The following is a 15559-nucleotide window of genomic DNA, read 5'->3' on the forward strand; positions in this document are numbered from 1 at the left end:
GTTCTTAAATTTCAAAGCTTCTGCTGTTTTGTGTGTGTGTGTGTGTGTCACCAGGGTTTAGTGGGTCTGCTTTTAGACAAGGCTTTGTAGTTGGCCTCAGGTCTCTACACCAGTAGAAGCAGAAGAAAGAAACAGAAACTGCTTTGCAAACTATACAAAACTCAAAATCCATTGTGGGTCCGAATTCAGAAAAAAAAAACTATATTGCTTTTAAAATGCTGATTTAGATTTTATTATCTCTGAAAATTGGTGCTTTCCTTGAAATGGGTGGGATGTGCGTACGACAAAGAGAGAGGCTATGAACTCTGATCAATAGTTTATCCACTGGAGAATTAATGGGGGGAAAAAGAGGCAGAGCACATTACATCTGCAGAAAGGGTGCCAGAGCACCCCCTGCATTATCCTGCCGGAGCTCCAGTCTCATTATTATCAACTGAATAATTCCGAGTTTGGTGACAGTATTGTTGAGAGTTACTGTTGGGTGCTGTTGACATATGCATGGCTTGCTACTGACATTATTTAATTTTAATTAATTATTTAAAAATTGAAACTATATTTATATTTTGAATAAGCAATGCATTCACACCCTATTCTCAGTGCTGAGGTTGTCTCCTTGGCGTTTCTCGTGTATCCATTCTAAGCTAGTCTGTGCTCACTCATGCTCACACGTGCCTCCTTTTAGTTTGGCTTGGAGGTACAAAAAGCTTTCGTGTACAAAGGTTGTATACATGAAACTGGGGACGCTGTGCTATGTTGGCAGTTCAAGGGATTTTTAAGGGCCAATCTCAGTGCACCATTTCCTCAATTACTCCAGCCAAAAACCAGGGAATCACCCCTGATCCTGCCTTCCCCCTCATTGTCCACATAAAACAAATGTTAATTCCACTCCCAGTGTTCATCACTGGTCCCTTCTTCTCTCCCTGCTGCCACAGCCCTAGGCCAGGCTGAATGGATGAAAAGAGGGCCTCTCAAATCACCTTCTTGCCTCCAGTCTCTCTCCTTGCAATCCATTTTATCCCCCAAATGCCACCAGATTTCTCATCCCTAAAGCATAGTTTTGATGTGTCATTCTGTCTGAAAAAACAATCAATGGGTTCTACTGCCTCTAGAACAACATTCTAACTCCTCTGCAGGGAAGATGTTTTTCCTCCAAGGGTGGAGCAAGTTGCAGAAATTTTCTCTCTTCTCAGGTGTGGCTGGTCGCTGAGTCTGGGTCCTATAGGAAGGCAGCTCATGAAGTTGCTACATAAGCTGGTCTTCAGGATCAGAAAGCAGATACTCCCAGAACCAACCCCCCCATCCCCCACAGTCATGCTGGCATTCCCAGGGAAAGAACAAACGAACTCAATCAGGCTGCCACGGTCCAGAGTCCAGAATTCCCACTTACTACTTGGAAAGGCCACTCCCTAAGGGCTAGAATACCCTGAGTAGTCCCCTTCTTGGTTTCGAAGTAGCCGAGAAACCCAGCTAAAGTGGCTACGTGAACATGGGAAAACAGTTGTTGCTATCCATTTCCGTCCTACTTTCTTTCAAACAAAATCCTGATTGAGACTTTGCAAGAACTCTCCTCTAATTCCATAAGGCCTTACTAGCCTCTTCCTAAGAACTGATTCAATTTGGTGGCTTCACCTGAGGCCACCTCGTAACTGCGGCCCCCAGCCCCTACCCCCAGCGGTCGGTTGCAAGATGGCCCAGGGCTCTAGACCTTCTCACAGCTTCAAAAAGAGCTACAAAGAGCATGCGCTCACCAAATCCTGGGTGTCACTCTGATTGGATGAACCCAAGCCACAGATTTAGCTTGAGCCAATCATTGTGGCCTGGGAGGAGCGGTGCTTTGATTGGCGGCCCGGAGGGGGAGGGCCCTGGCGATGACCCTCCTCTTTACCCCAAGAAGGTGACAGAAGGATGACACCCCAAAAGGAAGGTGGGGACTTTTGCAGGGATGGGGGAAAACAGATGCTGGAGATGTGAACAACTGTTCTTTACTCATATCTCGCCCAGTGTCATCTTTGTGTATTTGCCTAATATGGTCCTCTCAGCCTGAAGTGCCCTTCCCTTCAGGGCTGCCCGCCTAAATCTAAGCTGACCTTTCAAGGCTCCCGATTCCCTCTTCCACCCAGCTTCAGTCAGTCCCGAGCTGTCCCAGAGCATTCCCACTTCATTTCCTCATCTTCTTCCTGGACCACAGCACCTACTGGTGGGCCTTGCGTTTGGCAGTCCCTTGGATTTTTGTGGCTCTCACCTCTGAGGCTGTGAGGCCACCTTGGAGAGCACCACGAATGCAGTCTTTGGGGCTCCCCGCTTGGCCTTCCTGGGGCCCTACCCAGCCAGCAGTGCCTGCTACTGGAGATCCTCGGTGTGTTTAGTTGAACTGAATAGGATCCTTAAGAGAACAAGCTGTTTTCAAACCACCTCAAATATTTCCAGAAGCATTATTTACACACCTGTGAGTGTGTCCTAATCATTCTAGGCGATTCATGAGAAGAATAGGTCCCTTGAGCAAATCTCCAAGCCGGCTGAAGCAGCAGTTTTGCAGTTAAGAACAAGGGCTCGAGTCAACATCGCAGTTGTGAGAGCTCCACTTCTGGCCACTCCTACAGCTCAACAACACTGTATGTTCCCAAACTCCTCAAGACTGATCAGGGCCTGGGAGAGGGATTAACATTTGCACAGTTCTAGAAAGAGGGCTCACCTGGGTAAAAGCGGCCTATCAAACCTCCTTTAGGGTTCCCCTAGCTTCCAGCTCAGCCTTGCCCATGCCCTGGGGCTTTCTGTGCTTCCCTTCTAGTGTGCTCCCACCTCCAAGCCAAAAAAAAGAAAAGCAAAACAAAAACTCCTCTTTCGTTTTCTAATTTCTCAGGTGAGGTGGAAAGCTTCTAAGTGCCCACTAGATACTTGAAGGACCTGAAAACCTCTGTGAGGTGGTGTGTAATATGTAGATCTGTAGTACAGAGCCCTGAATGTAGACTGCTAGGTCAAAAGCTAAGTGCATGTTACTTAGTGAGTCAGGTTTAGATTTATTTATTAATTCTGTGATGGATGGTGCTGAGGGTTGCACAGCAATGTGAATATTATTCAGGTTTAAAAAGGAAGGAAATTCTTATGCCTGCTACAACATGGGTGTTTATCACACCTCCAATAACAGAGACCTCACCGCCCTGTGAGATGATTCTTTATATTTTTGAATACCTCTGATTATTAGCATATTCTTTCTTTTCTTTTTTTTAAAGATTTTATTTATGTATTCATGAGAGAGAGGCAGAGGCAGAGGGAGAAGCAGGCTCCGCATGGAACAGGGAGCCCGATGTGGGACTCGATCCCACGACCCTGGGATCATGACCCGAACGGAAGGCAGATGCTCAACCGACTGAGCCGCCCAGGCACCCAGCACGTTCTTTCTTATGCCAAACCAAAACTGCTTCTCTATTGCTCCTGCCTTGCAGTGTTGTGGGGTCACACACAATGTTTAGAGACAGGTCCTAGATTTGTGTGTGGGTGGGTGTATGAGAAAAAATGAGAGAGACAGACCGAGAGAGAGAGACACATCAAAAGAGACATGGAGGGAGCTAGCTGGAAGGGCCCATAGAGGGCCCTAGGTCAGTGGTTAAAGTTGTTTTGGCAAAAGTCATTCAGAAGTAATAAACACATTTAGGGGGCACATTTTTCCATTCAAAATGAAGTTGGGACTTGATGGTTGAGTAAATGTGCATTTGCATAATTCCCCTGGGAAAGACCCACTGAAATAAAAAGGAACCAAAAAGAGGTAAGAAGAAGAGCACAGAGGCAGAGCATACCCTCGGTATTTTCATATGCAGAATCACTGACACCAAAGTAAAAATGAAGACACCAGGAGAAAAATGCTTGAGCTACCCTACTCCTCTCAAACCTCTCCCCTCCCCATGGGGAAGGCCAGTACACTTTTTTTTTTTCCCCATTTCCTTTGTTTTCTATTTGTTGTTCCAAGAGCTAGGTTTTCTTTTTTTCTTTTTATTTATTTTTAAAGATCTTATTTATTCATTTGAGAAAGAGCGAGACAGAGACAGAGAGAGCACAAGCAGAGGGAGAGGGAGAAGCAGACTCCCCGCTGAGCTGAGGTCCCACATGGGGCTCCATCCCAGGACCTGGAGATCACAACCCCCGAGCTGAAGGCAGATGCCCCATCTTTTTCTTCTTTTTAAAAAATCTAAATGGGAGCATAGGCAATCTGCTTTTAGTTCTACTGGTGGTTATTTTTATGAGGTTAAGCACCATGCTTATGCCTTTCATTCTCAATTTTTCAACTTCAAAAGTGAAATGGTATCTTTGACTCACCCTCTGAGAGATAAAATTGTCACATTTACTCTTTACCTCCTGACTTTTTGTTCTTCAATTTCTGCCCCTATCTAGTTTAAATAAATTATGATTGTTTTCACATTGCATAGCTTTTCTGCCAAGGACTGTACCTGACTGCCAAAGACTCTTACTTCCAAAAAGGCCCAGACCCAGTTTCAAGAGTAAATGGATTATTTCAAAGTTTCAAGGAACAGATAATTCCTATGCTACTTACACTATCCAGAGCAAAAAGAAGATAGGAAAACTGTCCTAGTTTTTTAAAATTATTTTTTCATTTTTTTTTAGATCCAATGTTCTACGTAAATACTCTACGATATAATGGATAAACCTAATGTGGCATATACACACAATGGAATATTATTCAGGTTTAAAAAGGAAGGAAATTCTTATGCCTGCTACAACATGGGTGAAACTTGAGGATATTATGCTCCGTGAAATAAACCAGTCACAGAAGGACCAATATTGTATGAATCCACTTACGTGAGATACCCAGAGTAGTCAGATTGAGAGATGGAAAGTAGAATGTTGGTTGTCAGGGGCTTTCAGGAGGGAGAATGGGTTTATCGTTTAATGGATACAGAGTTTGTTTGGGAAGACGAGGAAGTTCAGGAGATGGATTGTGCTGAGGGTTGCACAGCAATGTGAATATACTCAGTGCCACTGAAGTGTATACTTAAAAATAGTTAAAATGGATATTGTACAAATATATATCTAAACTGCAAATAGATTTATATCTCATAAAATTTAGACATTTATGTAAATATATGCTTACATACATTTATGTATTATTATTACTTTTTAAAGATTTTATTTATTTATTTGCCAGAGAGAGACACAGCGAGAGAGGGAACACAAGCAGGGGGAGTGGGAGAGAGAGAAACAGGCTTCCCGCTGAGCAGGGACCCAGGGATCATGACCCGAGCCGAAGGCAGACGCTTAACGACTGAGCCACCCAGGCGCCCCACATTTATATATTATATTTGTAACCACAAATGTATATGTAACTATAATAAAAAAATTCGACTATATAGAAGTATATAGTTTAAAAGTAAGAGCTCACCATCTTTCTCCCTCCACCCACCCACTTCTACCCCTCTCCCTACATGAAATAATTCATATGGAAGATTCAAAATTTATTCAACTAGTCCTTCCTGAGGATATTTAGGTTGTATCCTGATTATTGCTTTGACAAACACTGCTGTAATGAACATCCTTGAAATATAATGCTGTGTAATATGTAGATCTGTAGTACAGAGCCCTGAATGTAGACTGCTAGGTCAAAAGCTAAGTGCATGTTACTTAGTGAGTCAGGTTTAGATTTATTTATTAATTCATATAGTTGAAAATATCAGATGTTCAAGAGATTTCACGGTGAAAAGCTACCACCCATCCTTTCCCCCCAGCAACCTGGTTCCCTCCTCAAGAGCAACCGATATTATCATTTTAACTATGCTTCACTTTAGTCATGCACAAGTGAAACTGATATTTCTACCCATAAAAATACAACCGATAGTGGTTTGTGTGCCTTAAATTTGGTAGTTGTTGCCAAATTGTCCTCCGAAGAGACTGTACCTGTTTGCATACCGTCAACAGTGTTTGAGGGTACCTGTTTCCATATATTTTTTTAAGATTTTATTTATTTATTTGACAGAGAGAGACACAGCGAGAGAGGGAACACAAGCAGGGGGAGTGGGAGAGGGAGAAGCAGGCTTCCCGCCGAGCAGGGAGCCCGATGCGGGGCTCTAGATCACTTCTAGAAATCCCACCAAAAGGAAATAATCAGAAATATACACAAACATCCAGCTACAAGGATGTTACAGTGGCATATTTATAGTGGTGAGAAATTGAAAGCAATCTAAATGTCCAACAAAAGAATAGGATAAATTATGGCACATTCACAGGCTAGAATGCAGGCACTAAAATGATCAGATTGAGGACTGTTTAAGGACATAGGGAAATGCTTATAATGTATTGTTAAATTAAAAAAAAAGTAGCTTGAATAGATGGGGCACCTAGGTGGCTCAGTGGGATGGGCATCCAACTCATGATTTCAGCTCAGGTCATGATCTCAGGGTCATGGGATTGAGCCCCGAATTGGGCTCCACGCTCAGCATGGAGTCGGCTTGGGATTGTCTCTCTCTTTTTCCCTCTGCCCCTCCCCACTCCCGTGCTCTCTCTCTCTCTTTAAAAGAAGAGTAGCTTGAACCAATTTTGTTTTTAAAAAAAAACCTGTGTCTGTGTTTGTGTAGAAAAAGCCTAGAAGGCAGATACTGGCTGGTCTGAGGCGTCCCTGCGTGCAGGCCACCTGTCCCCAGGAGGGCACTTGGGGTGAAATCTGGAGGCTTCTACTTTCACACTGCAGCCAAGGAAGCTCTGGCTATAACAGCTGGGGCAGACAGACCTGAGAGAAGCTCTGCTTCCACTGTGAGACCTACCGGAAGAGGCCAAGTTGCCCCAAAAGTCACAATAGACAAAATCAAGGGGTGGTTGCTGCCCCAGCTGATTATGTTGTGTTCTTGGACTCCTAGATAATGATACTAACTGTAGCTAACATTTACTGGGGACTTCGTATGTATTTTCATTTAAATTTTTTTTTTTACTTTTAAAGATTTTATTTATTTATTTGGGAGAGACACAGATAGCGACAGAGATAGCGAGAGAGAGCCCGAGTGGGGAGGAGAGGGAGAAGCAGGCTCCCCGCTGAGCAGGGAGCCCAATGCGGGGCTCGATCCCAGGACCCTGGGATCATGACCTGAGCCGAAGGCAGACGCTTAACGACTGAGCCAGCCAGGCATCCTGTATTTTCATTTAATGCACCTAACATCCCAAGAGATATCTCTAAGACAGGTATTAATTGTCCCGTATTATGGATGAGGAAACTGAGGCCCAGAAAGATTTGGTGATTTATCCAAGTCACAAAGCTGGAAGTAGATTAAATGAGCTGGGCTTCAGACCCAGATAAATGTACCTTATTTTTGGCTGCTATGGCAAGAGGGGGAGAACATGACAAAGCACAAATGAAAAATAGTAAACGAATGAAACTTGCTTCTGGAATTGGATCCCTTTGGGAACAGTGCTCACTGCTTTTGGACATGACATTGCTACAAAATGGAACAGACTGTACATCCCTCATGTCCTGCCAGATCCCACAATGGAGACTCTCTCTTGGTTTGTGCTCTGGGCCTGGTTAGGATCTGGCCTGGGATAACTCTTCCCTCTCCTTCTAGCTGAAGGCAGACCCGGGGGAGGCAGGTGGGACAGGCCCAGTGAGAACTTAAGGGTTCCCAAGACAGGAATAGTTACTTCCCTCATATTCAGGGATAGCTTGTACAATGGGACTCTGCTGTCTGCTGTCTTTGTTTAGTTGCCACAGAATTCCTTGGGCAGCACCAGCCCCCTGCCCACCCCCAACCCCCCTCCCACCCCACCGCACGCATCCCAGCAAGGCTCACATCATCCAGGAGTGCCCTCTTCCCCAGGTAGGGCCCTTGCCCAACCCATGCCCCATTCCCCAGCCAGCTCACTTTTCCCCCTCAACAGTGCCCCAACCGCATCCAGTACCCCCCTACTTTGTGTGCAGAGAACTCTCCAGAATCCCTCCCCTAGCCAGGTGCCCCTCCCTAGCCCTTCCCCCTCCAAAAGCCAGGAATCCTTCTTTTACCCCATATGAATTTATACTCTATACCAGCCAAGGCCTTAGTCCGTATCACCAGCCTAGCCCCTGGTCTGTGTCACCAGCCTCTTCCCCATTCCTCACCCAGGTCCACTTCCCTAACCCTGGTCCTCAGTCAATACCTACCCCCTTAGGAGCTGGGCCCCCTTCTCCAGGTAGTCCCTTTTCCCCATGTCATGCAGCCTGCCCCAGCAGATTACACTTCCCCCATCAGAAGCCCTTAACCTGCCTGTATGTGGAACCTAGCCGTGCCTTCTCTCTCAGCCAGGTCCCTTCAATTTGGTCAGGCTCTCTTCATTTACTTATGCCTTCCTCCCCAACTAAGGCCCCTTCCCCAGCCGAGGCCAGCTCCCCAGACGGGCTCCCAACCGCTGCTAGGTAGGCTTCCCCTCTACCCACCTCTACCCACCTCTACCCACCTCTACCCACCTCTACGCCATCCCCAGCCGAGCCACATTCCCAGCCAGTATCCCCTTGGCAGCAGCAACCCTTGCCAGGATCCCCTGCCCCAGCTTGTTACCCCTCCTCAGCCCGTGCCCAGCCTTTCCCCTCTTCAGCTGATCACCTTCCCAAGGAGCTGCCCCTTCACTGGCCTCTCAGAGCCAGTGCCTCCTCCTCTCTCAGCTCTGAATCACACCTGTCAAGTCCCCTCCCCAGCTCTGTGATCTTTCCCTGCCAGGCCCCTTTCACCCCTAGGTGTCCCCATGCTAAGCCTGGTCTCCTTCTCCAGGTAGGAGCTCTTTCCCAGCCAGACTCCTCTCCCCAGCCAGGCTCTCTTCACTGAGGGACCTACATCCTCTTCCCCCAGTCTAGGCTCATCTTCCCAGGCAAGCCTCCTTCCCAGTAAGGCCCCCTTCCTCAGCCAAATCCCTTGTCTAGCTTATCCCCCTTCCGTCAGACTGCCTCCCCTTCCTGTCCTATGCCCTCCTTCTCAGCTAGGTCCCTTTCCTCAACCACATGCCTTCCCTCAGCCAGGACCTCTGTCAAGGCACCTGCCTTCAGGTGCTCCACCTGCTAGCTCCCCTCTCCTGGCTAGGTCCATTAACCTGCCTATTATCCCATGCCCAGTTCATGTGGTTCTTGGCGTCCAAACTTCTCCCACTACCAGGTTCCTTTCCTAGCCTGCATGTTCCTCCCCAGGCAGACCTTCCCCTTCCCTCCCAGGCCCTATTCCCCTGCCAGAGCCCCTCCCCAGTCAGGCCACCTTTCCCTGCCTGGGGATGTGCACTCCCAGTGCCCCATTCCAGCCAGGCTCCCATCCTCAGCTTGTGCCACCGATCATGCTTGTTCTCCCTTTGCAATACAGGCACGTTCCCATATCTAGGCCCCTTCCTAGTCTATGTCCTCCCCAGCTGATGCCCACTTTCCCAGCCAGATTTCTTTCCCTGGCCCGGTGCCCTTCCCCCAGGCTTCCCCCATCCCCCTTTAACAGTCAAGACCTCCTTTCTCATCCTTTGCCCCCTAATTCAACTAGGCCTCCTTCCCTTGACCGGCCAATTCCTCCTTCCCTAACCAGCCCCCTCCCCCATTATCCCCTTCTTAGCCAGACCGATTTCCCCACCCTGTGCCCTGGTCCAGAGCCAGGTTCTCTTGCCCGCTCTGGTGTCCCTCTTCTTTGCTTATTCCCTCTTCCCCAAGATATTCCTCCTTGCCCTGCCAGGCCTACTCTCCAGATAAGCATGTGCCCTGCCTGGCCCCATTTACCCACCTAAGCCTCTATCCCCAGGCCACCTTTCCCAGCTAGCACCCGAGTGCCTTGTAGCCAGCACCTCCCAGACATCTCCCCAGTCCCAGCTGGGCTTCCTTCTCCTGCCGTGACCGCTTCCACATCATATGGCCCTTCTCAAACCTGTGTTCCCTACCTACATAAGCCCCCTTCCCCGTCTAGGCCCAATTTCCCAGCAAGGACCCCCTCTGCTGCCTCTACCCCCTTCGGGGGCAGGTCCCTTTTCCCTTCCCAAGTTGTGTCCCCATCTCAGCCTGGGCCCCCTCTCCAGCTTTGTGCAACCTTCTAAGCCTGGTGGCTCTTTCACCAGCCAGGATCCCTCCTCCATCCGGTCTTCCCCCCATCAGACCCTGTTTCCTAGTCAATGCCTCTTTCCCCAGCAAGGCCCCTTCTCCTTCCAGACCCCCTTCCCAGGCAAGCGTCCCTCCCCTGGAGAGGCAGCCTGGCCCAGCCATTTCCCCATTCAACAACCATGGGCCCCTTTACAACATCCAGTGTGCCCTTCAGCCAGACCTTCTGCTCCGAAGAGTAGACCCTTCACCAGTCTATTCCTCCTTCCAGTGTCTCAGTCCCCAGCTAGCCTCCTTTCCAGTCTTATTCGAGCCCCCTACCCTGATCCCTTGCCCAGAAAGTGACCTAGTTCCCAGTCAGTTTCCCTTCTCCTCCTTATAAAACCCACCCCAGCTGGGGCCATCTTCTCCTACCAGAAGCCCTTCATCAGCCTATGGTCCCGCCCCTAGCCTGGACCACTTCCCTTGCCAGGAATCCTCCTGCAACCAGGCCCTCTTTCCCAGCTTGTGCCGCCCTCTCCATCAAGGTCTCCTACCTTAGCCAGGCCCCCTCCCCGACCCAACGCAGCTCACTCTAGTAGAGCACCCTTCCCATTTCTGGAAGCCTTCACCAGCCTTTGCCCATGTCCCCAGTCGGGTCCCCTTTGCCCACCTGTGTCCTATACCCCCTGCAGGTCCCCTCCTCTACCCAGGCTCTCTTTACTGCCTATGCCCTGTTCATCAGCTTAGTCCCCTTCCTCAGCTTGTGCCCGCTTTCCCCATCACATCCCATTCTTCCTTCTAGGCTGATGCCTTCCCCAACTTTCACCCTCCTTCCCAGCCAGGCACCCTTCTATAGATTATGCCTCCCTTCTGGGCCTTGTCTTTCTTCTGCAGCCAGTCTTCTCACCCCTATAAAAGGCCTTCTTCTTACAGTGCACCCCAATCCCTGGTTTTCTCAGGGGCCTCTTCTTCTCAGTCAGCTGGCCATCTGAAACTTCTCTGACACATATTTGCACGGTGAGCTACCTGGCAGGATTTCACTCTTTGCTGGAAGTGGGAGTTTTTTTTCACGCCTAGCAATGAGAATATCCCTAAACAAAACCATTTCAGGATGTTTTTCCCAGAGTGAAACATCAACTCTGGACAGCCTCTAGATAAAGTTCCTCCTTAAATCCTTTCCTGGGGAACGCTCCACTCCAGGCTGCCACCAGGCCAGTCCTCCTCCCCAAAGCCTTATCTGGCTCCCAACTCCTCTCCCTAACCCTCCAGGACTCCTTTGTTGAAGCAGATTCTGGGATACAAACTCTGTACAAACTAAATCAGCTACACAAAAATAGAGAACCAGGTATTTTTAAAACTTTTATTTTTAAAACAAGTTGCATAATATTTTTTAAAAATTTTGAATTTATATATTTTGTTTTAGAACATCTGGCGTGTACAATGGACTTTTTAAATGAAACTAAGCAGCCTCACTGAAACCCAGGATCTAAAGATTTGAAAACTTTTAAACTGCTTATTGTAAATCGTTTCATTTTTGCTATTCTACCGGTGAACTCAAGATATCAACAAGTCTTGACTATCAACAAAAGTAGATTGCTCACTTATTTTTTGAACTGTTTGAATAAAGTTGTACCCTTTCATGTCTCACAGTAAAGAAAACTTACTAGTTCGGGTCTCACCCTTACAGGAAGTTAAGCTGCCTATCAGTGTGTCTCTTTTTGCTTCGTTCCAGTTGAAGACAAAATGAAATGGATTACCTCCTTGAATAAAGTCGTATCCCTTCCTATCTTTAATAAAGGAAATTAACTTGAGATCTTTCACATCTCAGAGTGAACCTTACCTAACCTATCAGTTTTTGTAAATTTAATTTCTATGTTTAGTAGGTACATTTAATTTCTAAGTTTAACAAACGCTCTTATGTAGACTTTAGCAAATCCTAAATAAGGAAAATTAATTGCGAACCACACAGGCTTGTACGAAAACAAAACAAAATACTAGAGGAGCTCTTGTTCATAACTTGAGACATCTGCGGAATAGCCCAGCTGAAGTAAAAAGCAACCCCCCAAACAGCCCGCGATACATTTGTTTCCAAAGAATAAGCAGGAGGCATTCGCAAAGCATTTCGATCACAGAAACTCCACCTTTATCTAAACCCCAGTGTATTCACGGGACGATCCGAAGATCCCGAGCTAAACTAATTTTTCCCCAGTTAAGAGTGCATCAAACCAAGTTTCCATTTTGATCTCAAAGGCACGTGCGGCATGACCAATTCTCATCTGCGAGGGAGGCAAAGACCCTTAAGGGCAAGATGTTAACGTGTGGCCAAACTACTCCCCTCAGGTAGTACAGTACAGATCTTTCCCTTGTCCCGAGTCTCCCCCACTCCAGCCCTCCAAGCAATGAATGAGTGAGAGAAGGGGCTAGAACCGCCAGGTAAGAGAGAGCGGGCGTGGGGGAATGGGGCAGAGAAGAGTGGTGGTGGTGGTGGTGGCGGGCTGGGGGGTGGGGTGGTGGTGGGGATGGGGAACGACTTTCGAGTAAAACAAAGCAAGACAAAAACGAGAAAACCGAAGGAAAAAAATGGAGCCTACTGAGGAGACGCGGCGGCAGCGGCGGCGGCGGCGGCGGCGATGGCGACTATGTTGGCCGGCCTAGAAGAGCCGCGGGGCCGCGCCCCCGACGGCGCTGGCCTCGAGGGGCCTCACCGAGTTGTAGTGCTCGCCGAGGTTGCAGGCGTAGTGCAGGTAGACGAGGGTGAGCGGCTTCCTGGTGTACTCCTCCCCAATGACGACGGCAGGCGAATCGGCCTGGATCACCTCGATGGGGGTCTGCAGGACGTGCGACAGGGCCCTCAGCTCGAGCTGGCCTCCCCACGACGGGCTGCGCACGATCTCGTCGCAGTAGCTCAGGAACTCTTCGCGGCTGTAGGCGTCGCTGCTGTCGGGGTCAGTGAAGAAGGGCAGGAAGTCGTCCACGTGCTTGCGCATGTAATCAGCGGTGCGGCTCCGCAGGCTCTCCACCGTCACGGAGAACACCAGCTGGTCTTGGATGGCGCGATACATGCAGTGGCCGTCGGCCGGGATATCCTTCAGCTCCAGATTCTTGGACCCTAGGATGGCGGCGAGCTTCTCCTCCTCCTCGCGGCGGAAGCTGGCCAGGTGCTCCATCTCGGCCTCGGCGATCCTCTCCTGGCGCTCTCTCTCGAGGGTCGCCCTTTTTTCGCGCCTTCTCTGTGCCCTAGACTGGCGGGGAGGCTGGTTCTCAAGATCCATCTTGGCGAGATCTTCCGTGATGGAGTCGAGGTTGTTGTCATCAGGGAAACTCTCTCGGAACTTCTCCAGCTCCTGCTGGTGCTTCTGCTCCAACTCGGCCTTGAGGCGGGCCACGTCTAGGAGCAACTGCTTTCTTCTCTTCTTGTCGCTCTTGGGCACCGAGTTCTTCATGGCCTGGATGCGGGTCTGAAGTTCTTTCTTCTCGCGGTGGTGGCGTCGCATTACCCGCTGTTGCTCACTCTGAGAATCTTCCATGACGTTTAACGGCAAGTGAGACTCGAAGATGGGTGGCAGTTGAAGTACCGGCTACAGTTCAGACTAACAGCTCAAACCCCGGAACACGCTGCGGGTCCTCAGCCTCCCCTCGCCGCTGCACTCGGCTCACATCACCCGGTGGTTGCCCTCTTTGCCATTGGCCACTGTCTCTACACGGCTACGCCCCCTCGAAAACGCCTGGCACTAAGATTGGCTGTTGGGAGACCCTAAATACACCCCCATCAGACCCCGTAGCAACGGTTGCTTCTGAGTTTAGCAAGGTTTGAATCCCGCGTGGAAAAACTTTGAATACTATGTGTAGCAATCAGTCTTGTAGAATCGTTCATGGACTCAGTCGCTACTTCATTTCTTTTTTTTTTTTTTTTAGAATTTTTTTTTTTTAAAGATTTTATTTATTTATTTGACAGATAGATACACAGCGAGAGAGGGAACACAAGCAGGGGGAGTGGGAGAGGGAGAAGCAGGCTTCCCGCCGAGCAGGGAGCCTGATGCGGGGCTCGATCCCAGGATCCTGGGATCATGACCTGAGCCGAAGGCAGACGCTTAACGACTGAGCCACCCAGGTGCCCCCGCTACTTCATTTCCAAACCTGAACACAATACAGGCGCTGGTCATGCTTGAGAATCACATAACAAATACTATACCACCAGCTAAATGTGTTCTGACGATGGACTTCCCGTTACTCCTAGTGTTCAGGGGGCAAGGCGCCTTTCTCGTTTTTCACGTCCCCTGACTGGTGAACCTTTACATTTCCTCATGTGCCTGGGAACACAGAGTCCTTTCAGGTTAGGTCTTACACTAATTTAAGTGTAAGATCTCACTGTAAGAAGGCAAGAGCCACTCTTCTGAAACTCATTCCCTGCAACTAAGCAGACTCTATGGCCTTTGCTAACAGAATGCAACTACCCTAAACTCTCCTCCTCCTGAGTTCCCGGCTTCCAAAATGGGCTACGTAGGATGCCCGTGAAACACAACAGCTGGCATCCATCGAGCCAGTTCCTTCTGTTTATTTTGAATCTCTAAAAATTCGAAAACATAACATAAAATATAAAATAAATACAAGCCCTAAACGCTTCCAAATATGCTCTCATCCTGCCCCACTCTGCGCATCTGTATCTTGAGTTCCCAAACAGGAAGGCCCTTGAGACACCCCGCCCCCCCAACATCTTATTACAAATGAGGAAAGTGGACGTTTGTCCAAGTTGTTGCATATCTTAAACTTCACTCCTTTTTATTGCTAAGTAGTAGTCCATGATATGGATACATTGTAGTTTGTTTAGCCATTCACCTGTTGAAGACCTCTGGGTTGTCCCGGGTTTGGGGTTATTATGAATAAACTTGCTATAAACATTCGTGTATAGGTTTTTGTGTGAACAGAAGTCTTCATTTCTCTGGGAAAAATGCCCAAGAGTGCGATTGCTGGGTCATATTATAAGTGTATTTTAGTTTTTTCAGAAATGATTTTCCCTAGTGCTGTACCATTGGACAGTCCCAGCAGCAGTGTATGAGGAATCCAGTTTCTCTGCATCCTCACCAGCATTTGGTGGTGTCATTATTTTTCATTTTAGCCATTCTGATGCACGTGTAGTGACATCTCACTGTGGTTTTAACTTGTATTTCCCTAGTGGCTAATCATGTTCATTTTTGCATGTGCTCTCTTGCCATCTATGCCACATCCTCTTGGGTAAAATGTTTCTGTCATTTGCCCATTTTACAACTGGACTGTTTTTTGCAGTTGTGTTTTGAGAGTTCTTTATATATCACAGATACTTGTTCTTTGTTGGATATGTGGTTTGCAAATATGTTCTATCACACCGTGACTTGTCTTTTCCATCTTTTTACCTGGTGTTTCTCAGAGCAAACGTTTTAAATTTTGGTGAAGTGCAATTTATCAGTTTTTCTTCCTATGGGTCATGATTTTGGTGTCAAGAACTCTTTATCTAACTTGAGATCCCCAAAATTTTGTCCTGTCTTTTACTCAAAGATTTATAGCTTTAGGTGGTATGTT

The 15559-nt window shown here is 48.0% G+C and overlaps 1 protein-coding gene across 1 annotated transcript; it reads right to left on the minus strand.

The window, feature by feature from the left end:
- Positions 1 to 12654: 12654 nt before the first annotated feature.
- OTUD6A (OTU deubiquitinase 6A) lies at positions 12655 to 13530 on the minus strand. The gene has a single exon (XM_006735195.1). The coding sequence runs from the start codon at positions 13528 to 13530 to the stop codon at positions 12655 to 12657; it is 876 nt and encodes a 291-aa protein (XP_006735258.1).
- Positions 13531 to 15559: the final 2029 nt, after the last annotated feature.

Source organism: Leptonychotes weddellii, chromosome X (genome assembly GCF_054177405.1).
Source record: "Leptonychotes weddellii isolate Sample4059 chromosome X, ASM5417740v2, whole genome shotgun sequence".
Classification (NCBI taxonomy): Eukaryota; Metazoa; Chordata; class Mammalia; order Carnivora; family Phocidae; genus Leptonychotes; species Leptonychotes weddellii.